General features: G+C 38.7%; 1 protein-coding gene across 2 annotated transcripts; it reads right to left on the reverse strand.

Moving 5' to 3' along the window:
• Nucleotides 1–3,486: 3,486 nt before the first annotated feature.
• On the reverse strand, nt 3,487–24,039 carry rasef (RAS and EF-hand domain containing; the record flags this gene model as incomplete). Of its 2 annotated transcripts, none has more annotated exons than XM_083911865.1 (18): nt 3,487–4,710; nt 5,438–5,514; nt 5,672–5,779; nt 6,564–6,678; nt 6,848–6,929; nt 7,134–7,284; nt 7,952–8,092; nt 8,748–9,045; nt 10,433–10,506; nt 11,026–11,092; nt 11,219–11,287; nt 12,251–12,366; nt 12,502–12,579; nt 13,381–13,476; nt 14,733–14,823; nt 15,566–15,712; nt 20,075–20,398; nt 23,771–24,039. In XM_083911865.1, the coding sequence occupies 18 exons, from the start codon at nt 24,037–24,039 to the stop codon at nt 4,608–4,610; spliced, it is 2,406 nt and encodes an 801-aa protein (XP_083767991.1). In that variant the 3' UTR covers nt 3,487–4,607. The 2 variants fall into 2 exon arrangements, with proteins under 2 accessions (XP_083767991.1, XP_083767990.1); XM_083911864.1 differs by having other exon boundaries at nt 5,672–5,782.
• Between the last annotated feature and the right edge of the window lie 614 nt (nt 24,040–24,653).

A 24,653-nucleotide genomic window follows, 5' to 3' on the forward strand; every position in this document is an offset into this window, starting at 1 on the left:
AAAAAATATTACTTCAAACAAGATGGGTCTAAAATTAAAGTAAGTGCTATTAAAAGTTCAAACCAAATAATTCCAGAGGTTGTGACACTATATCTCTGTGTGAAAAACATAAACATGCACACACGAGCCTGTACTTCTTACTTGTGATGACTTGGGATGCTCCATAAAGCCTTGTTTCAAACTGGAACTGGTTCTAAATTAGTAAAAACTGGAGTATTGATAAGGCCTGGGTCAGTTCTGCTATCAGTTATTGTGAAATTAGGGAGTGGCAAAAAGGTTATCCGGAGTTGTTTTCAAAAAAGCATTTAGAAAAGACTCAGTAAGAGTATTGATAAAAAAAACAACTCACAACAATAAGGAGTACTGATCTGACAACCCTTAGCTCAAACCCAACCCTAACCTAAACCTAATTCTAACCTGAACTTAAAACTAAATCTGAACCCTCAAGCCGGCCTTGGAAGGTCTGCCAAAGGTGAAGACTGGTCAAAACATCCTCACTTTCCAAAAATGTCCTCACTCTCAGGGTCTAAAACTCAAATGAGTTATCACACAGATAAATGTTTAAGTTCTGCTACATCACCACGTCAGACATTTGTCAAAACCAGACATGAAAAACAATATTACAGATATCCATCAAGTGCGTGTGTGTGTGTGTGTGTGTGTGTGTGTGTGTTAGGAGCACACTTGTATTTTACACACACTTGTGTCTGACGCTGAGGTCGATTGGGATAGACAGTCTGCCGTCCCAGATGTCATCGGAGTGACCAGTGGTCCCGTTTTCTGACCTCTGACCTTTCCAGATGGTGACATCCCACTTCCTCCATCAGTCTGTGTGTGTGTGTGTGTGTGTGTGTGTGTGTGTGTGTGTGTGTTTGTGTGTGTGTGTGTGTGTGTGTGTGTGTGTGTGTGTGTGTGTGTGTGTAAAAGTTTGACAGACTGACTGATGAGGTTTGAAGGATAAGTCACAAGGGCTTAAATTCATTTAAGCTCTAATCTTATTTAAATTTTCAGTTTTTCAGCAATTGTTTCAGACAATCTTGGAACATGAAATGCAATGCTACTCTTCTTCACTCCAACAATCCAATCAATTTGGATAAAAAAATGTAATTTAATTAATCCCACAACAGCAATTTAACTTGTATTTCACATTAAATTAAGCATAAAATGAGCTTCATGTGATACACAATTAACTTTATCCATGTTATGTGAATATAAATAGAAAGCAGAAATATTTTTTTATATATAAAGACACATATTACTTTTGAACTAAAATTTAAACCAGAACAGAAAAAAATGACTTGTGAAAACAGCATTGATGAATTCAGCTACCATGTTTATATTTATTCCTCCGTGGAGCATCTCCAGAAATCATATGAGACTTAGAGATAGAAAGAATAGTTCAGCTCACAAAACCGCAAATGGATCTAACGTTTCTGAACCTGCAGCTGCAAAACAGCAAATAGAACCTGCTCTCTCTCCTCTACACTAATATATTCATTACTGTCATTAACCTTTCTGCTATCCCTTATCTAATTATCCCCCTGTTACCACTGAACACACACACACACACACACACACACACACACACACACACACACACACACACACACACACACACACACACACACACACACCATTCTCAGCTGCTACTCCCCCACCTCCGCTACCCCGCATGTTGTTTGACAAATGAGTGGTCTCGCCTCATCAAGCACATGACAATGTAAACAGATGGGAGGTGGAGACAGGGACTCGTGCCAGCTCTAAACACACAAACACACACACACACACACACACACACACACACACACACACACACACACACACACACACACACACACACACACACACACACACACACACACACACACACACACACACACACACACACACACACACACACACACACTGTGCAGAATCCCTGACATATGTTGCATTTATTCAGACAGCCATGCTCAGAGACACTTGCAGACGTTCAGGGACTATGGCTAACAGGAGGGTCGTTTCAGAAACTGTCTGATTTATTAGTTCACTCCTCTTTTGTGCCTTTATAATGTTGGTGTATATTGCTTGAATGACAGAAAGACAATATATTCATAGATAGATCTGAAGTTGTGAAGATTGAACATTTAATTCATACATTTACTCAAGTACTGTGCTTAAAGGGGGACTCCACCGATTCTCCACATCCAAGTCCGTTTACTGTTGGGAAGTAATACTGCATATGTGAAAAAATAGTTTTGTATAAAGCCTTTTGTGGCTCCAGGGGGAGCTGTGTGAAGACTAATAAATGTCAGTTGACATTGAAAAATGAAAAAAATCTGTTGGAGTAGGAAACAAGTGAGTTTACCAGACCTCTGTAGTCCACCCCTCTGCTTGAGGCTGGCGGCTCGAGGCCACATTTGCTGCACTAGAATTTCTGTTAACTGTCGGTGGATGAGTTGCATTGTGGGTAATGTAGGCTTCAGGTTTTGACAATGAAGAATCTGACTGAATTTACAATTGAATGATCTCTCAGCGACAGAGAGGTTTTGCCCTCACACAGATTTCCTGTACTGTTGAATGCTCAACGTTTTCTTATCAACAGGCCCGTATGATATCTTACGAAAAGTTCTGCACAAAAAATCTAATAATATCTTAAAAATATGACATTTTATTTAACAATATGAAATGGGGTTATATGATATCTTATGAAAAATGATATGTGAAACGGCAACTTGAAGTGGACTGCGACAGTTACGTTGAGGAAGCATGGTAGAAGGTGATGCTTAGGTTATGGTTGAACCAACCAGTTAAGTTTGGCAACAAAACGACTTGGTTAGGATTAGAAAAAAAGGGTTATGGTCTGGCTTAGTGCTTCTGGGACGTAATTTGAAAAAGAATTACAGTTCATTACTTTTCATTGTTTTCACAGCACAGCGTGGCTTTGAGACATTTTAAATGGGTAGATGACACTAAGCACATTATAAAGTTGGCTATTTTAACAAGCTTCAACATTAAACAGCAACAAAGATGTGCTAATGCATTAGTAATAATAATAATGACAATAACAATAATCAGACAACACAAATTTTACTTTTTGATGATGATAAGAAATATAGTTAAATTATCAAGAACTACTGCACTATTGGACGTTGCCTGTTTGCCATCTTTTAGGACTCTCCTCTCTCAATTGTCCTGAATAATCTCCTAATGTAAAGTTTTATCTGAGTGATACCAGTGTTGTGATGTTGTTGCATTGACACTCACACTTTTTTTTTTGAGAAGGAATTTTAAACTCAGACACAGAGAGAGTTGCAAGTGACTTCAGAGTTGCATCTCTTAAGACATTTATTCAAAGACAAGTTGAATCTGAAATAAATAGCTGAGCAACTGGTTTTATGTTACATGCACATTTAGATACCTGGTGGTTCTTGAGCTTGAGTTTCAGACTCTGTTTGAGAATCAAACCAGCATTTAATGTGAAGCATATTGTGACACCTTTATACACCACCCTTGGGCAGGCTGAGAATATGATGGTATTATTAAGAAATAATAATAAGACATACTCTATTGCCAAGAGCACATGTGCATGTTTAAACAATTACAGTCATGTACTGTCTCTGAGGGATTAAAATACGGACGCTGCTTCCTGTCATCTCTATTTTAGGCTTAGCTATTAATATTACTCATACCAGAAAATAAAACAATAGTAACTGTTTAAAGCACTTGTGCAAACTGAAAATGATCTGCTATAGGTTCAGCTTCAGACATATAACTTAACAGTAAGACAAATTAAAGAAATGTAACACTGTGGGTAATATAACAAAGACAATGGGCTGTGACATTAGCAGGAAGTCTCATCCAATCACATATTGCACCAGGATGTTTTGTACCGTAAATGAACAAAGACAAGGCTCTTGCTTTAAGAACTCCCATAATTCTTAGTGTCTCCATGTCGGCCATCGATGTCGTTCATTTGAGATAACGTTTGACATTCTCAGTGGCCCAAATAACTGATTGATGATAACTGAGCTCAGAAGTAATTAGATAAGTGCAACAGTTAATAGCATAACCAGATAAGAATCTTTTCTTTCTTCTTTTTTACATCACATTTCCTCACCATTGCAATATGTCAAAATCTGTCCTCTATCACATGCAGGTATTTGTCAGCGTCACACAAACACATGGCTTCACTTTCACATCCTACTTCACTTTCACAGCTGTCTTTCTCTTTTCATGTGCCAGTCCGAGCAAACCACATATGCTGAAGGAACGCATGCTAATAAATAGCATAATAAAAAATGACAAAACTTTGACAAAGCAATATTTAAGTCGGTTTACACTGACTTAAATATTCATAAAATTAAGAACAGTATGATTCCAAGCTGTGGCTGAAATACCATCATCATGACTAAATAACCTGAACAATCTGAACAAGTTGCAGTTATTCTGCTGTGATCTCATGATTGTTTGCTCACTTAATCCTTATGGTAAATCCTTTTAGTTAGTCACAACGAGGATTTGTTCCTGTCACTGTACTTCTACAGAGAGTATGTCTTGTTTCTGTTTTGGCAGGTTTCTGCATTTTATAGTCCACCTGTTATGAGGTCCGGCTCTGATGAATTTGATCAGGTGCAGCAGGAAAAGTTTGGTTTCTTTCTGGGAGCGTCTAAGTTGGGCAGCGACTGATAGTGACTTTTCTCATCAAAAACTGCCTTCTTTGTAACCTGCCTGTAAGGTGGAAAGAAAAGAGGAAAAAAAATACGTTATTACATTTTTCAAGGGTAGCTGCCAATCACACATGCCCATTTCCTTACAGCTAAAAGTATAAGCTACAGCATACAGGCTTCAGTTGAATGAGACTAATGGGTACGTGAGGAGAACGCATGTGTGACTCTTTCGTATTGTTTTGGGTTTCATGTCATGAAATAGAGAAGCCTCTTGCAACTTACAAACAAGAACAATGAACAATGAACAAACACATGGGTATTTTAAAAAACATTTAAAGGTTCCCTGTGGATTTTTTGACCTCTAGTGGCTCTATGGAGATGCTTTTTTATGAGTGGGTTCCCATTTTGTTTGTCCGAGTGACGCAATAAACAGTCCTGCCATTTGTTTCACACTATTCTACTCATCAACAGGATGTTAACATGCAAGATCTGGGCAGGGAATAAAAAGACAGCTTTGCAAATGTTTTATGAGCAAAAGCATTCAAAACATACCACACATGACACACCAGAGGGCAGCACATGTCACAGTTTTGAGATGATTGAGATGGTGTTCATAATTGCATATAAGGTGGTCCTAATTATTTCTTAGATTATTATTTAACTCTTTCTCAGACATTTTAACTTGTAACTAATTAACATCAATTATGTAAGAAAATACAACATTCTGTAAAGATTAAAACTTGCACTCCTGTTGTTTTGTGCATTCAGCTGAAACAGTTGTATCTCACCTGGCCAGGTGGAGCACAGCCTCCAGGATGTTGGAGCCATCTTTGGCACTGGTTTCACAGAACAGGGTGTTATATGTCTGTTGGGTGAAAGACAGGGAATTAAGGGTAGTGATTTAAAACAAGAACCAAGTGTTTGGTGTTGATTTGTTGCAGGTGTTCCAAATTTTCAGAGTTGTGTTGTTAAAACGTCCTCACAATTACAAAAAGGTGAGTAGATGTTTTTTTTGTCATTACCATGGCCAGTTTCTCTCCATAGCTGGTAGGAACACAGTTAACGCCATCTTGTCTAAGATCGCACTTATTACCCACAAGCATGATGGGAATATCCTCCTGGGACACATCCTGCTATGCAAAACAAACACAAAGAAACAAAAAAAAGGCAAAAACAGGAATAAATGAAATAGAACACTAAATATTGCAGTGTACTTCAATAGTGTAAACTGCTCTGTTGTTGTAAATACTTTACAACACGGTGATGTAGGTGCCTAATAAATAAAAATAAATACTAATAAAGACTGAAATGTTTAACACCACAGTGTGTACATTATCCATTATATCAAACAGCACATACAAACGGAAGCTCTGAGAGGCAAGTTGTTTTTTTTCCCTGGTGATCCATTATCTAAATTGTTTTCTCTCCGGTGTTTATGACTTACTCCTGTGTAATTTTGGCAGGTGATTTTTATTGTCAGGTTTGTGTTTGTTGTTGTAATACTGAACCTTATTTTCACCTGTTCTTAAGTCATAAACACAGGGGAGAAAAAATATTTAAATGGGATAACGAGAAAGCCTCTCAGGGCTTCCATATGTACACATACAGCATGCATATATAAAAAGTTACAGAAATGTAAACATGCCAACAGTACAACAACAGAACACAATCTAAACAAAGTACATCAGAAACTTACATATCTGCAGCATGTAAAAAGAGAAAAACAAGAATAATCACTTTGTTTAATATACAAATGAACATGTCACAACACCTTATAACAACACAAAGTGCCATTATAGGGTACTGGATACTTCACTCTATTCTGCTGAAGTCTGGAAGTGTTTTGCTAAATACAGAGTCAGTCAGCAGCTTTTTATTTATTTATTTTTTTTAGCAGGGAGAGTATTTCATTACCTCTATCATATCCACCCACTCTCGAACATTAAGAAAGCTCCTCTCACAGTTAACGTCGTACAGCAGCAAGACACCGTCGGCCCGGCGGAAATATGACTTTGCAATGCTGCGAAACCTGCGATGAAGTAAGAAAATGGGTCAAGATACAGGTTTATTAAAACATTAAACATCACTAAGCATTGTTCGTTGTGATAGGATCAATACAGTATTGCTTCTTATGCACTGTTGTGTAGTTTCACATATCAGATAAAACAATATAATTGTATTCACACCAACACACACACCTCTCTTGTCCTGCAGTGTCCCACAGTTGCAGTAAAACAGGCTCTCCATCCACAATCAATGTCTTCATCTGGAAATCCACTCCTTAACACATAAGGAGACACAAAAAAGGAGACATTTTACCAAGTAGTCGTGGCCTCGCCCAGTCGCTGATCAGATTAACTGAACATTTACTGTAACCGTGACTTCATGCCACCATGTGCCAAAGTCAATCATTAATCATTCAGATGACACTTGGGGAATAGGTTTTGAACGAGACAACAGTTGGTTTTAGTTTCTCCAACTCACCCAGTGTAGCGCTGGAGTCTAGCTTGAATTCATTCTTGCAGAGGCGAAGCAGGAAGCTGGACTTTCCCACCGCAGCATCTCCAGCCAACACGATCCTGTAGGCCTTCTCTGATGTCATGTAGCCTAGGTCGGTGCTCTCCTTGTCCTCTTTCTTGAGCGGGAGCAGAGAAGCAGAGTGAGACGCTCGGGCGACACTCATAATGGTTGTATTTACATTCTGTACATTTACTTTATCTTATATTTTTTCTTCTATTTTGTAATTGTTGCTTTTCTTATTTTTATCTGTCCATTATCACCTATGTTCAGTAAAATGGATGATAAATGTCTCACTGCAGGTCAGGAAATGTTATAAAAAACTACACAAAACAACCTTCAGCCACATAAGCAGCAGCTACAGATTCTAATGTACACAATATAAAAATGATTTAATGAGCAAAGAATGTACTGATGAGTTTGCTTAACTATTGCATTGCTTGCGCGATACAAAGGGTGGAACTAAAATGGTAACGTTTGTTCTCTAATGTATTTCCAGGGTTCTATTGATTGGGATTAATCTTCATCTTCTTGAATATCTGCAGAACATTTGATGATAATCTTAATTTTCAAAAACACATGTTGAAAATTTGGCGCAATAGTTGCGCTCGACAAAATGTCGATTTGTTAGGAATCATCTTTTAATGACCATGAATATCAATGAATGAGAATTGAGATATTTCAGCAACATATTGGAAACAGAAAAAAAAATCTTTATTTTATCCCTTCCTCCTCTCTACTATTGGATAATCTCCTGTCCTTGTTATCTTCCGTCTCTCTCTTACCTGGACACTGATGGCACTGAGGGCTTTCCGTGTAGCTGGAGCTGAGGCTTTGTTCCCACTAATGGGTGCTGATGGCTTCCAGTCCAAAACTGAGCTGCTGTCTGACCCGAATGCTGATTCACTGTCCTGATTATCGGCTGGCTGTGATGTAGACACACAGTAGCAGACATTGTAATATTGTTACAAACATCTGAAGACAGAAGTCACTTCTGAACAGTAGCTGTGACAAAGAGCAAGTTGCTACAAACCAAAGCATTTCACTGTTAAGGAAATTGCAAAAAGCTTTAAAAAAAATGGCTCCTAAACCTCAGTGCTTGACTTCTCAGAAGATCGTTTATATTTATTGAAAGTGTGCATGGTTAACATACCCTTTCAATAAACACTTGATCACCTATAAATCCATATGAAATATTATTCATATCTATTTTTATCCATATAACAGCGAGTGCTCTTGCCATGGCAATGACAGTATCTTGGTCCAGACTAAAATATTAACAACTATTGGATGAATTAGCATGGGCCTAGGTTAACAAATCCTACTTACTTTGGTTATTCCCTCACTTTTCATGTTTCAGTTTGTTAAGTACTCTGGTTTATGACTAAATACCTGCAAATCAGCCTCATATGTACTTTGTTACTTACCAAGTGTCAGCACACTAACACGCTTAACTAAGACGGTCAACATCTTCTTGAGCATGTTGCCATGATGATGAATGATGAAATACTGAACTGCTTTAAAACAAATTCAGCATTGCTGCAGTATCGATGGGCATGCACACTTTTCTCTTTGTCTCACCTCAGTTTCAGAGTTTTCTCCCATCATGCTATCATTGTTGTCATTCTCCCCTTTCTTCTCTTCTCTCTCTTCCTCTTCCTCTTCTTCTTGACCTTTGACTTCCTGTTCTGAGTCGTAGCCTCCGTGTGAGCCTCTGAGAGTTGATAGGCCGCTGTCCACGTAGACCTCAGGCAGGCTGTCCTCTTCGCACTCACTGCTGTGTCTGCGCCTCAGGCCCGGGTCACACATGGCCAAGGCCAGGGTGTCACAGCTGGGCCGGCGGCTGTACAGAGGGAAATCATCCATACGCTGGCAGAACCTGAGGAACAGGTCAGGAAATAATCTGTGACATAAAACACGAGGTTCTGCCAAATTACAAAAATACCTATCCCTCGTATTCATTTTTCAGGGATTTGTTTTGAGATCTTGTTTTTGTTTTTTAAAATCTTAGAGGTGAATTTGTTCAAATTTGGCCAAAGAACACTACAGTACTGTACTGACTCTCACAATGACCCTGTGGCCAAAGTAAAGTACTACACAACCACAACCTCCCAACTTCAAATCCAGCCAACACCTTTGCTGCATATCAACCTCTCCTCCGACTTCCCAATGCCCCAAAATAAATAAAATGGATGGCTAGATACCACTATAAGTGAGAATAAATATTTGTTTGTAATCCAGGTGAACTGATCCTTACTTATGCTTTAATACTAATCCACTTTACTCAATACTGATACACTGTACTAAAATCTGTATACAATAGACAGAGTCGTGAACACAAGTCTGAACGGTAACACGTCTGTATTCTGCAGAAAGGTTTGAACATTTTAAAAGACTCCTCACGTAGGGCATGAGCCATATGGTTGCACTATTGTATATATTGTGTTGTTACTGTATTTTAAATGTGGTAGAGTGTTTTTGTGTGTATTATATGATTATATGTTCCACATCAACTGTGGTTGATACGGCAATGAATGGTTCAATCTTGACTCATGATACTTTATGCATGCTGTACCTATGCCTTTAAATGTCTGAATATCATGTAATAATTGTATTTATGTCAAATACTTAACTGCAGGATTATTGTCTTTCATTGTAGCCATGGTTAATGGATAATTCACCACTGTAAGCTGTTATGTGTTCACTTTAACAGAAAACACCACCTCTTATAAACGTGTTAAAACATTTACATTACATTATATACATAACATTACAGTAAATTGTGGATATAAATTCCTCCCCCTTTATCACAGACAAAACCTTTGTCCCACAACACCACAGAATCATGTGGTTCAACTTCTCAGATCATCAGCATCTTGAATAAATATCCCTCAGCACATTCAACATTTACTTTGTTACTGTGTGTAAATACACAGACAGGTGTTCTAGGAGTAAAAAGCCTTCAATTCCAAGCAAAAATATCTTGATTTGATGTATGTCACTGTGTACTTAATGACTCAAACCTGATGAACCTGGTCTGAAATAAATCTCCTGAAGCTGCTAACCAGTAAATCAACCTAAATGTACTATTTAAACTTCAGAGAGCATTAAAATGCTTTAGGAATACGAAGATAATATCATATATGGCACATGTGGAAAGAGTAGCACTCATACCCTGATGCAGAGGGGAATAGTGATATTTAAACAGACATAAATTCAGTCTAGAGATGTCCTTCTTAACCATCTGCACTGTGTGCACGTCTTACATTGCATAGGGTGATGTGTAGCAGATGCTTTTACTTCTGTCCTTTTTTTCTCCTGGTGAGCCAATGTTACCAGACTGTAACACACAACAATTAGAAATTAGTTTTCCAATGTTTCATGGCTGCCAGTAACTTAGAAATAGTCATACCGTGGTCATTATGTTCAGCATTGTAACACAACATACAGTCTTCTGATAATCAATCTTTGAAGTTTACTGCTTAACATCTGTTGTTCCAATAAATGTATTTCTTTGTTTGAATTATAAAACTGGGTTTAAGCATCAGCAGCAAAATACCATGTTTTCCTCTCTTGCTTACTGTGAAAAATTTGAAAAATACTGTACACCCCCAAATATACAACCAGCAGCAAGAGCTGAAGTAAAACCGCATTAACCAAATTTGATGCTGAGGGCTAGACTGCGATTCAACTTTAATGTCTTCCAAAAAAAGATTTAAAAAAAGATTAAGGGAACATATGCCAAAATAAATGAACTGAATATTTACATAAAGAAGGACCCAATAGATGAAAAAACTTCAGCCACTTGTAATTTGGAAAATTAACTTTTGAATTTTGATTATTTTTCGATTAACTTTACCCTGGAGGTCTTTTCCAATGCGGCTCTCAGGCCATCGTTGGTGTCATGCAGCTTCCTGTTGGCTGTCCTATCCACACAGAAGGAGAAATTATCGTTATTATAATTCTTTATTCTCCAGTATATTTATTATCATGTCTTGAATCTAAATGATTGCTTTAGGATCTCTTCTTTCATCTCCAGTAGAAAGACTTACTGCAGAATATCGATCTGGCTCTCCAGGACGTCTCGCTCATCAGAGAAGTGTTTCATGAGCTCCTCATCTCTGCAACAAAACATCAACGATCAATGTCATGACAACCTGAATCAGTGCCATTGAAAAGTGACATCCTGCACGTTCACGTACAGTAACATGGCCTACAGAAATTCACTGATGGAAAACTGACAATAGGATGAGAAAGATTTCCTTGCCTCAGAACATTCTCTTTACAGCAGATCAACTGATTTACTCAAAGACATTACACCTAATTAATAATTGACATGTGATACCTCAAAGACAGAGAACAAAAATGTGAACACCATCACTGAGGTGTTGAGAATATTACCCTGCTGCTGGCCCTGTTGCTACGTAACGTTTATGAAGAAGTTATTGTGTGTGTAAAGTCACTCCAGGATATCCTGTTTCAGCTGTGACAAAACGAAAACACCCCCTGGGAAAGAACAAACAGACTATCAGACAGTCAGAGGAGGGCCGTGGCTGTGTCTCTCTGTCTGTCTCATAGCCTGTATATAAAGAGTCTCTGTACGTCTCTTTCATGCAGTGAAATAAATCAACAGTGGGGTCGATTGATAAGCAGTGTGAGGCAACATAAATATAATTTATTCTTCTAAAACTAATGGCTGAAAATATTTATTATTCTTAAGTTCACATAAATCTACAAGCAAGGTGAGAAAAAGGTTTGGAGAACCTGTTCTGCAACTCAGTAATTCTAGGTTTAGACTTTCTGAGTTGTGAAGAGTATGTATGCATGTAGAGAGAGGTAGTAAATCATTTTCCTTCTCACTGAGAAATTAAAAATGCATCCCATAAGGTATGATCCGCAGAGAAAGAGCTACTGAGACCTATTAGACTCCAAAAAGGAATAAAACTCAACCCAACACAAATTAAGATAAAATGAGTCAATGAGCCAAAACTGAGCAGAAAAATTATATGAGATATGAAACATATGCACATCAACACCCAGCATGCATTTGGACACAAAACCAGATCAAATTATAATACATTCACCGTTCAGAGCTGATGCTTTGATCAGTTAGCTCCGTCTTTAGTGAGTCCATCTCACTGTGCAGACAGGCGACTTTAGTCTGAGACTTCAACAGCTCCTGTTTTAACCGTTGGTTGTCCTGAAGAAAGGAAGGATCAAAAGAAAGGAGAATGTTGTAGATTAGAGATATAAATAAGAAAATTACTCTGACACTTCATGCAAAATTTTACTGAAATAAAACATTATGCTATAAAAAAAGTGTATTCTGTCTCACCAGTGTTAGCTCATTGATCTTCTTCTTCAGAGATGGGCTCTCGTCTTTTACAGTGATGTTCTTGTACTTCTCTTCTATCTGATGAGTTCACATATTTAGAATTAAGGTTTTTTGACTTGCAGGTAGACCTCAATCAGATCGGCACACTGGCAGACACTTGTGTTTTCATGAGTTCAAAAGAATAAATAAGTTAATCTTCATGTGAATAAAGTCAGCTGTTCATAAAGGACTTTCCCATTGTTTAGCAGTTAACTGGCTGTTTGTATTTGCATTTAAATAGGTCAAATGTTTCTCCGTGGCAGAGCAATCCTTCTTATTAAGTCTGAGCCTTTATACATAAGGAGAGTACAACAGTGCAGCGCTGTATTTTAATTTAACATGTTTTTTCTTTAAGACTTTCATCTGACTGAAGTAATGTGCAGCTTAAAGTTTTGCAAACGTATCACCCTTCTGACTTTTTATTCGCATACACACATACAACAAAGTTAAAATTAAATAAAGTTTAGTTTTAACATGTGAATAACATTATTACTGAGCACATTCAGCCCTGAGGTATGTCACTAATTCTAGCTTCAGGACCCATCATTGTACCTTATAAAGCATGGTAGGATGGCCGTCCCTCACTTCGCGTAGGTTACAACACTGGTAAATTTTAGTCTACAGCATAAGATCTACTCAGGGACTCCTACTAACTTAAGCTGGGATCTTTTATTTTTGCAAATAATTGTCGCACAAATGGCTTTAGTGTTAATTGCTTTCTATCACTTGTAATAGAGGTTTTCATCTCAATGTGACCTCCTAGATAGTAAAAGGTTATATATTGGGTCGGTGGTGTGTTGCAGTGAGAATGAAGTACAATCAAAGAGGTGAAAAATGTACCAGCTGCATCCTCTGGATCTTACACTGCAGTTCACACACTTCAGTTTCATAACTTCTCCGTAACTCATTTAGTGCGGCCTCTGTTCGCTTCTTCTCCTATACAAAGATAAACAAAAATACATCAAATAATTAGTTGCATCAAGATAACAGTGCATAACAGTGTGCATATGTGTATGTGTTTGCTCTCTCCACAGTTATGTAATATCTGTGACACATTCATCTGACTCTTTTAGGGCAGGTTTTGAACCAAGGACGGAGACCGTTGGGGAATCAATATCAGCAACTGTTTATCTACAGTTTCCAAAAATAAAGACCTCTCGTATACTGTAGGTGTCAGAACATGACTGTGTGCATAAAACACAAAACAAACAGCAGCTCCTGTTGCTGATTCAGCGAAGTACACTTACATAAGTTTTTACACACACATGTGGTGATAAGACAGACAGGTTGTTGTAATTTATTTTTTAGATTATTCTTTGGCAGTTTTTCAAGCCTTTATTGTACAGGACAGACAGGAAATGGGGTGAGAGAGAGAGGGGGAGACATGCAGCAAAAGGGTTGGAGTCAAAAAATAAGATTAAAGATTAAATGAATACAGGTTAAATGAATCAGATGGTCTGATGCCTGACCCAGCAAACAATTTGTGCTGTTCTGTCCCAGAGTTGTTTTAAATTTTGTCACGGAAAGCTAAATATTGTTATCAAATCTTATCACGTCACACACCGCACTGTTTACGGGAAATATCTCCATTTCTCATGAAACGTACAATCTGGTCGTTAATAATTCATGAGAAAGATTGAAGTAAAGGCAATAGAACAACTGTAATTCAAGATTTCAAAAGCTTCTGCTACCATAACTCATTGTTGAGCAGCACAGAATGACAGAAAGACAGAAATACATCCATCCTTAGTTTGGTGTCTCTCATTGTGGCCATACATGAGTTTGCAGATTATCTGGAGCCTCAGTGGCAGCATATCAGCCAGTATGAATCATCAAGTATGCAGCCTGATTCTTTATAGATTATCATTTTCATCCGCACATATCATCACAAATATACTGTATATATATCCTTATCATTTTAAACACTGGGGGCTATAACAAGCTCCAGCACCTCTAATCTATCTACTGTTTCATATCTGCGATCCACAGAGTTGTGAAATCCATCTGATCAGCAGGCGTTTCTGAGTTTGGATGAGTAATCTGATACTTAGCTGCGTACATTTGTTTGACATGAGGGAAGAACTGAACAAACGCAAACTGCTTTTACCTACACAAACTCCACAGAAAAAACACAAGACCCAGGAAGATCAAAAATTCTTATTTTTTGTTTATTTTAGGAAGCCTGAGATTACCTGCTCTCGAGTTTTTCTCTCAGCAACATGAATGCGTTGGTCCATCTCTTCCTCCATCTCACTGAGCTGCATGGATGCTTGGTCCTGCGCTCTGCAAAACAATAACAGGACATTTTCATCATCCATCTATTACCTACTGTACTGACTTATCCCACTAATATAATAAAACATATCACTCCAATTAAGATGTCATCTCGTGGTACAGTAGCTCTACATATTACAGATCTACTGAAAGCTGCAGCCCCAACAAGACCCTCAACTTTGGTTTTATAAATATCAGAATACTGTCCACCAAAGCTTTACTGATAAATGATCCTTCAGCATAGACCGGATGTGATTGTTTATATAAAACATGGCTTAAACCAATTATGTTCTTACTATTACACAGAATCTGTGCGCATCCACGGTGGCGCAAACCAATTCATATCCCTGCCATCACCATTACAAATTACCATGTGGCGGTGTGAAAGCAGCTTTACAGTATACAAACAAGGATGTCTTATTTTTGCAGTTCCACAAATCAGGCCTTTAATTTTTTACTTAAAAATATTGGTTGAACAAAGAAGCGCCACAATCATGCCTTACATCACTGTCACACGGAAATCTTAATTTCACTGAATTTGTGTGTGTGTGTGTGTGTGTGTGTGTGTGTGTGTGTGAATGTGTGTGTGTGTGTGTGTGTGTGTGTGTGTGTGTGTGTGTGTGTGTGTGTGTGTGTGTGTGTGTGTGTGTGTGTGTGTGTGTGTGTGTGTGTGTGTGTGAGAATGAGTGTGTGTGTGCGTGTGTGTGTGTGTGTGTGTGTGTGTGTGTGTGTGTGTGCGTGTGTTTCCCACCGTTTGATGGCAAGTGCCAGGTTCTCCATCTCAGAGTTCTGCTGTTTGATCTCTTTGGTGAAGATTGTGATGACATTCTCAAACTGATGTATTAGTCTGGGCTCCGTCAGACTGATGTTCTGGTACAACGTTGCTGCTTCTTCATGCCTAGAAAACAATATGAATTTGACATCAGCCTTTGTTCTGTAGTACTGGTCCTGTGTGTGACACGGTAATGTTTTCCCCAACAAGATTTTAAGAGAAAAGTTTAAGAATCCTGGTTGTTGTAATTTATTTTTTAGATTATTCTTTGGCAGTTTTTCAAACCTTTATTGTTCAGGACAGACAGGAAATGGGGTGAGAGAGAGAGAGGGGGAGACATGCAGCAAAAGGGTTGGAGTCAAACCCGCAGTGTAACCACTCAGCCACCACTTTTTAATCTTTTTTAAAAAGTCTAAAATGTCTGCAGCAAATTTACTTTAAGACTTGTCTAACACTATGACCAGCCAGATCTGAGGCTGAGGTTACACTTACAAAAGATGCACAGCTGAAAACAGGACTAACAAATGACTTGATTGCTATTTCTGATGCACACTTTGTTTCACTTTATTTTTCAGTGGCATAGCATGACTACATTGCAGCATGTTCCAATGATCTCTGACAAAACCATACAGAGACCAGGAGGATGTGTCCTAATCATACAGTTTACCCTATATTGTGTTGTTCTAAAGTCATTTTAATGATACAGTGATAAAGTGTCCTGCGTCACAGCATGATGGTTATAAAACGGGCTATACACCTCTACAGTGTGCTTTTGTATGTTCTGACAGGGCGGACTGGCTGTAATGCTAAAAGCATATAGACACTGCTGTCTGTCTGTCATTAACTGGCAGTGACACACGGAGTGCTGCAACATCATGCAGTGTCAGGCACAGACACACAAACAAGCACAGGCTGTGAAGATTGTACATAGAAACCGTTGTTAAGTTGTAATCGATCGTCATGTTTTCATGATTGCAGTTCAAACAGCTCTTCTCTCTAGAAAATCACATTTTTTTCACAGAAAATGCAAATGTTTTGTTTGTGTTAGTCATCACAGGATTAGAGCCATAAAAACTCAATAAGTGGCACAAAAATAAATCAAGTGACCCAAACATTGCAAATAAACCAACTGCCTTATTCGGATTTTACTCCATGTGCAACGTTGGCTTGTTTTTCTGTGTTTGCTATTTCTGTGTTTGTTATGATACATCTGTTTGGGAGGTGTCTGTCTTTTATCATAAAGCCAGAATACAGAGATACATAAACTGAATATTTAGCTCACTTAACACAATCAAAAGCCCAAAGCATAGGGACATCATAATTCAAACCTCTGAAACTGCCGCATGAGGAGGTGCTTCTGACCTCCACCCTAAATGTGCTGTATACAAATGGCTTTCTAAAAAGGACTATTTCCTGGAGCATTTACTAACAAACTAGAGATCATCTTGCAATGGGATCATCACCACCTAAAATAAGGCAATGGGCCCTGCCCTACTTCCTACCCCCCTACGTCTGGCACCCAGGTTAGGACCACACTAATCTTTGAACTTGGATTTCATTTTGAACTCAACTACACACTTGTGACTGTATCGTATGGTTATCGAGCCAGTGGCGTAAAGTGGAGAGTGACAAAATCTGTCCACAGACAGACAGACGGACACATAAGCACCTGGCAAAATACTCAAAACCAACTCTGTGTGAGTTCCTGCAAAACACACACACACACACACATACACACACACACACACACACGCACACACAAAGGTGAAAACATAAGGGATATTTTTTGCGCAGAGGAGCTGTTTTAGTAAACAGTTGAATAATATCTCTGTCTCATTCAGCTGAGAGATTATGTAAACCAAAACACACAGCTCATTACATCAGGCTCAGTCAGCAATACAGTTATGAATAGGGATGTAATTGATTCTTCACTCTTGCTGTCTCCAACTCATATTACCCAAAATATTTTTTTATCTCCTGAAAAACTTGTCTGAAGTGACCTGTTTCACCTCTCAGCTGACTGCTGTAACAGTGACTGCTTGAAGATAAGACAAGGTTCTTAGCTGACAACACCACTGTGACAATCAATGTCCCAATGTCACAGTACAACAGCAGCACGAGGACCAGCCCCATGCCAGGCCTGGGGCACACACACACACACACACACACACACACACACACACACACACACACACACACACACACACACACACACACACACACACACACACACACACGGTGTTACTAGAAACATTTTTTTTTTATTATTTTACAAAATATATATTTTTTAAAACTTTAAATCAAGAACTATCTGGTCAAATAATAAGTAATTAAAGTTATTATTCTGGCTAACCATTTAGTGTTACTGTACGTTTCTAAACTTGGTGCTATAGTATGCAAACACATTTAGGTCAGAACCAAAAAGGAAAATGTTAACAGGTGAACTAAAGTTAGGTCAGTTTCAAGAAATGTAACTTTAGTTGAATAGAGCTGCAACAAGTAATCTCCTAATCAATTAAACAATGGACAAAAAACATATTCCCAGCTATTTTGATATTTGATTAAGTGTGAAAATACTTTTTCATGCAAAAATGGCAGAAAATGTTGTTTTCAGCCTGATGAATTGCTCATCTCTGTTTTATATCATATTAAAATGAATATCTTTGGGTTTTGGACAAAACAAGACCTTTAAAAACATCACCGGACTTTCTCTACATTCACTATTTCCTGACATTTTATAGACCAAATGATTCATTGATTCATCCAGAAAATTATCAGCAGATTAATCGATGATGAAAATGCATTTTATTTGCAGCCCTGAAGTTGAATAAGAACAGAAATAATAAAGGAATGACTGGATTTTCTAAAATGTAAGACTTTTAGTTTGAACCTCAGTGAATCACATGAAACATATGAATAATGAGAAATAATAAATCTTCATCAGTTGGCCTGTTGGCTCATATAGACATCAAACTGTGTAAGGTCCTTTCATACAAAGGTTCAGGAGGCATCGTGTCAGAAAAAAACCTCAACATAGAAGATGCAAAAGATACTCTGAGGAACAAGAAACTCAAATCTGTACTGTGGCATACTGAAAAATAATAACCCGAAATACCTAATGGAGAAACTCCTGGTAGACTTAGTTTATGTTAAAGTCTTGAAGTGCAAGACACATTTTATATTATATTGTGTTATCTGCTGCACATAATAATGCAAAGTTGTTAAAGGCGATAATAAGTTTGAAAATACCAATAAGCATCGTAGGATGAAAGAACGAGGGTAACATTTTCAAAAAAGTGCCTCAGTATAGAAATAAAACCTTCTCCCACTGTTTACAAAACATTTTTAAAACTTCACAACTGGAATCACAAAGATAATAGTTATGGGTGAAGAAATATAATGACATTGACAGTCATACTGCAAATCAACAATGAAGCAGAGTGTCAATAAATCAAAATCTAATGACATTATGCAGTACTGACCCCACAGTACTGCATAACGCATGATGTTACCAAAGTTAGACAAAGGGTTGACATTACTGTTTCACTTTATGAATACTTTAGGAGAACCTGGTGAGATCTGCAGCTGGATGTGGCTGAAAGTAAAAATATACAGCATGGACCTAGGATTTATTCATCATTCATTAAATAATTATTTTGTGTCATAAAATGTAATGATTCTGTGCAAACTATAATCAAAAACTAATAAAATATTTTTATTTTCACATTCTGTTTTAGTTTTAAATAAGGGAAGTGTGTCTTTTAACACATTCTTAATATCCTTATACTGATTTCAGTCATATCACTCAGCCCTAATACTTATAATCCAAAATATGATAGAAATATAAAAAAAATTAAAATGTCACTCATCTGGGCCACATGTTATGATAATCAGTGAGACATATTGTTATATGTTTGGAGCAGCAGTCCAAAATTAAAATATATGCAGTTTATAATTATTTGAAACAGACAGAAGCAAAACATCATCCTCAGTTATAGGAGTATAGGTAATGTTTGGCATCATTTAGCAAAATAGTTGCCTTTTTTCCTATTGACCAATCATTTAGCACGTCTTAACTTGTCATCACCTCCACACATCTGCCCGATTGATAGAAGTATGACAGACCTCACCTTTGGAAAGGAGTCGACATAAGAACTTGTTTATTTATCTTTGGGTTATAATGAGATGCCTTCAGGAAAACAGGCCCACTTAAGACAACCGGTTAACCCAGTCTCTGTCAGCGTTTCTCTGCATGTTATTCAAATAACATGGCTGCAGTTGTTACATATTATAGCACTGGAGCAGTTTGAAAAAGGATTTCAATTTTATTAAGCTGCGGATTTCCCTGTGGAGATCATTAAGTCTCACCACCACTTTTGCGCACACTGCTCTCACTGTTGAACATATTGATGTAATCTAAAGAATTTCCATATTTTTTAAAGATATCCACCCATCTGTACCGCCCGGCGGACAGGTGTGCGCTCTCACCTGGGGATGAACTTGGCCTGCTCACCCAGCCTCCTCTCGAAGTTCTCCCAGGCGGCGGACACGTCTCCTCCGTCTGACTCCATGACCTCTCCGTAGCGGTCGTGGAAGCCGCTGATGAACTCCAGCAGGGTGACGGTTCCGTCGCTGTCGACGTCCAGTCGATTAAATATACGGTCCGCCTCGTCCGCAGACACCTGCAGCTCCGAACAGATGGTGAGAAACTCGTTCCTCTCGATCCGCCCGGAGTTGTCGACGTCGTAGGCGTGAAAGAGGCAGCGCAGCCGGTCCTGCTCCTCTACGCTCATACCTCTGATGGATGGCTGGCTGGAAAGAAGAAGGCGTTTCATAAAATTAAAGTGATCCCAGAAAACCCCTCAGTACTGCCAAGGTTTTATTCTCGGGGCATCCGAAAAGTATAACTCCCAACTTCCAGACGTGTCCGCTCTTATCCAAACATTTTGACAGCTGTTACGCATTTACAAAAAGTCTGATGGAGGTCGCATAATCCATTTTAAACCATTGAAACCGTTCAATAAATAAAAACGTGGACGCTGCGGTTCATGTGTTGTCTTCGCCAAATAATCTCCCGGTGTGTAGCAGCCAGCAGCTGCACGAACAGAAAAGCTGCTGTGTCTGACTCAGGTAACGCGCCAGCCATCAGTACCTGTGTTCGTGTGTGTGTGTGTGTGTATGTGTGTGTTCGGTGTGTGTGTGTGTGTGTGTGTGTGTGTGTTCGTGTGTGTATGTGTGTGTATGTGTGTGAGTGTGCGTGCGTGCGTGTGTGCGCCTGCGTGTGTGTGTGTGCGTGTGTGTTCACTCCTCTCTCACCTCAACAATAGAGGAGGTCTGGGCTTCAGGCCAAATGAAAGTGCTTTCATTGTGAGGAAAGGCTAATAGCCTGTAACTTGGTCGAATAAACTTTTGAAAAGATTAAAGTTAGCCAGTTATTCTACCTGTATAATCTCCCAAAACAAACAAACTACGTTTCTATACCTGAGACGCATGTAAACACATTGAAACCCACTGTTGGCCTATATGTAATTTGCATGTCTTGGAAAACGTATTCAAATCATCCAATGTCTTTCGGTTTTTGCTTTTGTTTAAATGAATTATTAACTTTCTGAAAAGGGTTTAAACATTGAATTAGGCCACAATTTGACAATGAGCCCCCCCTCCCCCTGTTTGAAGTAATTATTTTCAGTTAAAAGTAGCTGATGCCTGCCAGTTACTTTTCTTTACAGTAAAAGGAGGAAAGATCTGTCACACCCCTCACTCGCACACCACTTACCTTATCTATCTGCTGTCACTAAATGTACATACTACATCAAGAAAAGGAGCCCTCAGACCCCCTCACACTGCATGTAAAAAAGTCACCTTAAGGCTCTTTCCTTCTGAGTTTATATTTATTTGTTCATGTCATGTGTTATAAAACATGACAGCTGTATTATTTGTTAAAAAAAGAAAATTAAAATTAAAAAGTAAATTGTCATCAAAAACGGAAAGAGACACTACACTTATCTATTTAGTCTTTGGCTGTGGTATTAAGGGTGACCTTTTAAACAGACCCTAGGGTTGAGGTTGGTGTCTGTTGTTTTGCACATGGTGTTTGAATAATATTAAGTTCAACTGAATGAAAGAGTTTTCCTATTTTCCCCTTTCCCTTTCCCCTGCACATATTTACAAATGTCCTATGAGATCAAGGTCCAAGGTGGAGATGTCTGAAACTACACTATTATTTACCACAAGAGATGGAATGATTCCACAGTTTCTGTCAGATAAGAAGAAGACATAGCCACTGTACCGTCACCCATTGGTCTGTGGATAACCGTTTTTTGAAGCCTTTAGCTTTGCGTTATGGCCATCACCATTTTTTTTTTTTGAGCCAGAAGTGATGAGGATGTTGAGCTAAGTTAGGTGGGTTTCCGCTATGGTCGACTACCCTGAATGAGACGGGTCTATCTCGCCAAAAACACCCCTAATTTGCATGTGAGTCACTCAGGAGGCCGTTTGACCGAGTAGAAAGAGGCCCTATCGGAGAGCAGGGCTTCTTTCCTCCCTTGAGATTGTTGTGGGAATTTTGGATATTTGTAATTCATAATCATAGTTTTGTCAGGTCAGCCCAGTTCAGTGTCTCCTCTGTCTAACCTTCTTAATGGATAACGCAAATAACTGCCTCATCAGCCTGGTATCACCAAAAGGCGTGTGAATGACACGTTATTTCTCTCAAGCCTTGCGGAGAAATACGAAGCGGTGGAGCTTTCTGTCAGAGGGTTGTTTTTAAATCAATATTTCATGTGAAGGATGGCTGAAATAACGGGCGTGAAATGCCCTAACCCTAACCCTAACCCTTACCCTAACCCTAACCCTAACCCTAACCCTAACCCTAACCCTAACCCTGGGGAACTACGGGCGTTAAAAGACACGCGAAAAGCTTAATATGCGTAGACATGCACGCGAAAAGTCACGAAAGTCATGAAAAGTGGCGTGCTATTTATACGCCCTCCCATGAGACCACGTAGGCCTCACGAAGGTATAATGGCATATTTGTGCATGTGGACCCTGTGTTAGAGACCTTTGGATGAGAGAAGTTCAGAATGTTCAGAATTGGAGTTTCTGAGGCATGTCTTGTTTGGTCTAAAGACGTCACCCAACCAAGGCTTTGCTCGTTCTGGCTCTTCCTCTAAAAGACAGAGCACCGGTTGGATCGGGGTTCATTCCTGCTAAACTCTGGGCTTTGTGAGGAGGCAGGGGTAAACGTATTTTTGTCTGCAGAGGAAAATACTTTGTCAAAATGAACCACAGAGAAAAAGCGGATCCTGTTTGTTGATCGTTATTGAATAAATCCATTTCCACAACAAGATATACCCGGTTGCTGATTGGATAACGCTGAGTGGGGTGTGACGTGTGGTAGTAGACGCCACAACAACACGGTGAAGTAGAGTAGACACTTTTATCCAGTCTGTAAGGCTAGTGGAAACATGCCTAATATGGTTGCTAGTGCTAGCGCTAGCTACAAGGTAGCCATGTCATAATAGCCACCCTGCTTTTTTGTCTATTTTATTCGAAATGGGGCCATAATTTAGAAAATGAACATCATGCTGTATTGAAGAAGTCTTGAAACTATTTTCTCATTGACTTCTATAAATATAAATGAGTGCTTTTTGCAACCAGTGGAGTCATCCCCTACTGGCCAAAAGAAATAATGCAAGTTTAAGGCACTTCCAAAAAAACACGGCCCCATAGTTACTTTGTAAAATCAATTAATTATGACCTATATTTACTTTTATTGTGGTGGCAACCTTTAGAAATTATTATAAGTCAGGACTCTGACCCAGGAGGCCACTGTTTGTGTCCCGCTGTGAAACCAAAAGTTAAATCAATGTTGACTTATTCTAACTTACGCAGGCTAAATACTGTAAGTTAACTTGTAAGTTAAGTTACTGTGCAGTTGTATGGGTTGACTTGTTATCTTTTCATTACACTGTAATTTCAGTATCTTATTTTCAGAGTTCAAACTTTCCTGGAATTCCACAAAAAACAACAACTTTCAGGCCTGTACATATCTGTGAAACGAGATACATTGTTCCTTACACCGTGCACACTACATTTATTTAAAAAAACAGATACATGACTTTCATATCTCACCTGGATATGACTTGTTCAGTGTTGTTTGAAAACTCTTCCTCAATCACTGACCTTTCGTCCTCTGGTTTTGTGTCATCCTCTTTCTCCTGATGTCGTTCCTTGAAGCCACTGATGAACTCCTCTAAAGTCACCGTGCCATCTCTGTTGACGTCCAGGTGGTCGAATATGCCGTCTTCTTCTTGGGACGGGACATGGAGCTCTTGACAAATGGCAGAGAACTCATGTTTTTCAATCCGCCCAGAATGATCAACATCGTAGGTATGAAAGAGCGAACTCAGGCGGTTTTGTTCTTCCCTACTCATACCCTTTGTTGATGCCATGGTTTTGCATTAAATATCTTTGTTAATGTGACTTTAGAAAAATTAGTATAGAGCTAACTGTACGGCAAAATCAGACAGTGAAATTTAACATTGGATTTCCTGTTGGTGCGAATCAGAGATGGTTGGAAGCCAGTGGTTAGATTGGAGCAAGTCAAACATTTTGCTCCATGGAAAAAATCCCATCATTGAAAGACTGCAGGATAAGTCTCTATCCTCAGCTACCTCACTTTTATATCCTCCCTCCTCCTCTATCTTTTTTCCTTTTTGACATGTGGATACTCCTGACAAACCACATTATGAAAAAAGGCTCTTGAAGCTATGACTGGCATCAAAGTGGAAAAATCCCCCCAGACGAGCCAAAAAAAGCGAGATAACAGTTTAGCCAGACTATTCAGGAGACTTTTCATTTTCCCTCCAAACAGGTTAAAAAGTGAATCCTCAATATCATCACCTTAGATATGTTTCCTCATTTGCATTTGTATGTCTGTAAGTCATAATCCTCTTTGAGACCCAGCAGGCCTCATTCAGCCCATTGTTGATATATCACAGGAATAAATGCAATAAAAGTAAAAATGTTATGCTACTGCTTCTTTATTTGGGTTAACTAAAAGATG

The sequence above is a fragment of the Echiichthys vipera genome, assembly GCF_963691815.1.
Source record: "Echiichthys vipera genome assembly, chromosome: 4".
NCBI lineage: Eukaryota > Metazoa > Chordata > Actinopteri > Perciformes > Trachinidae > Echiichthys > Echiichthys vipera.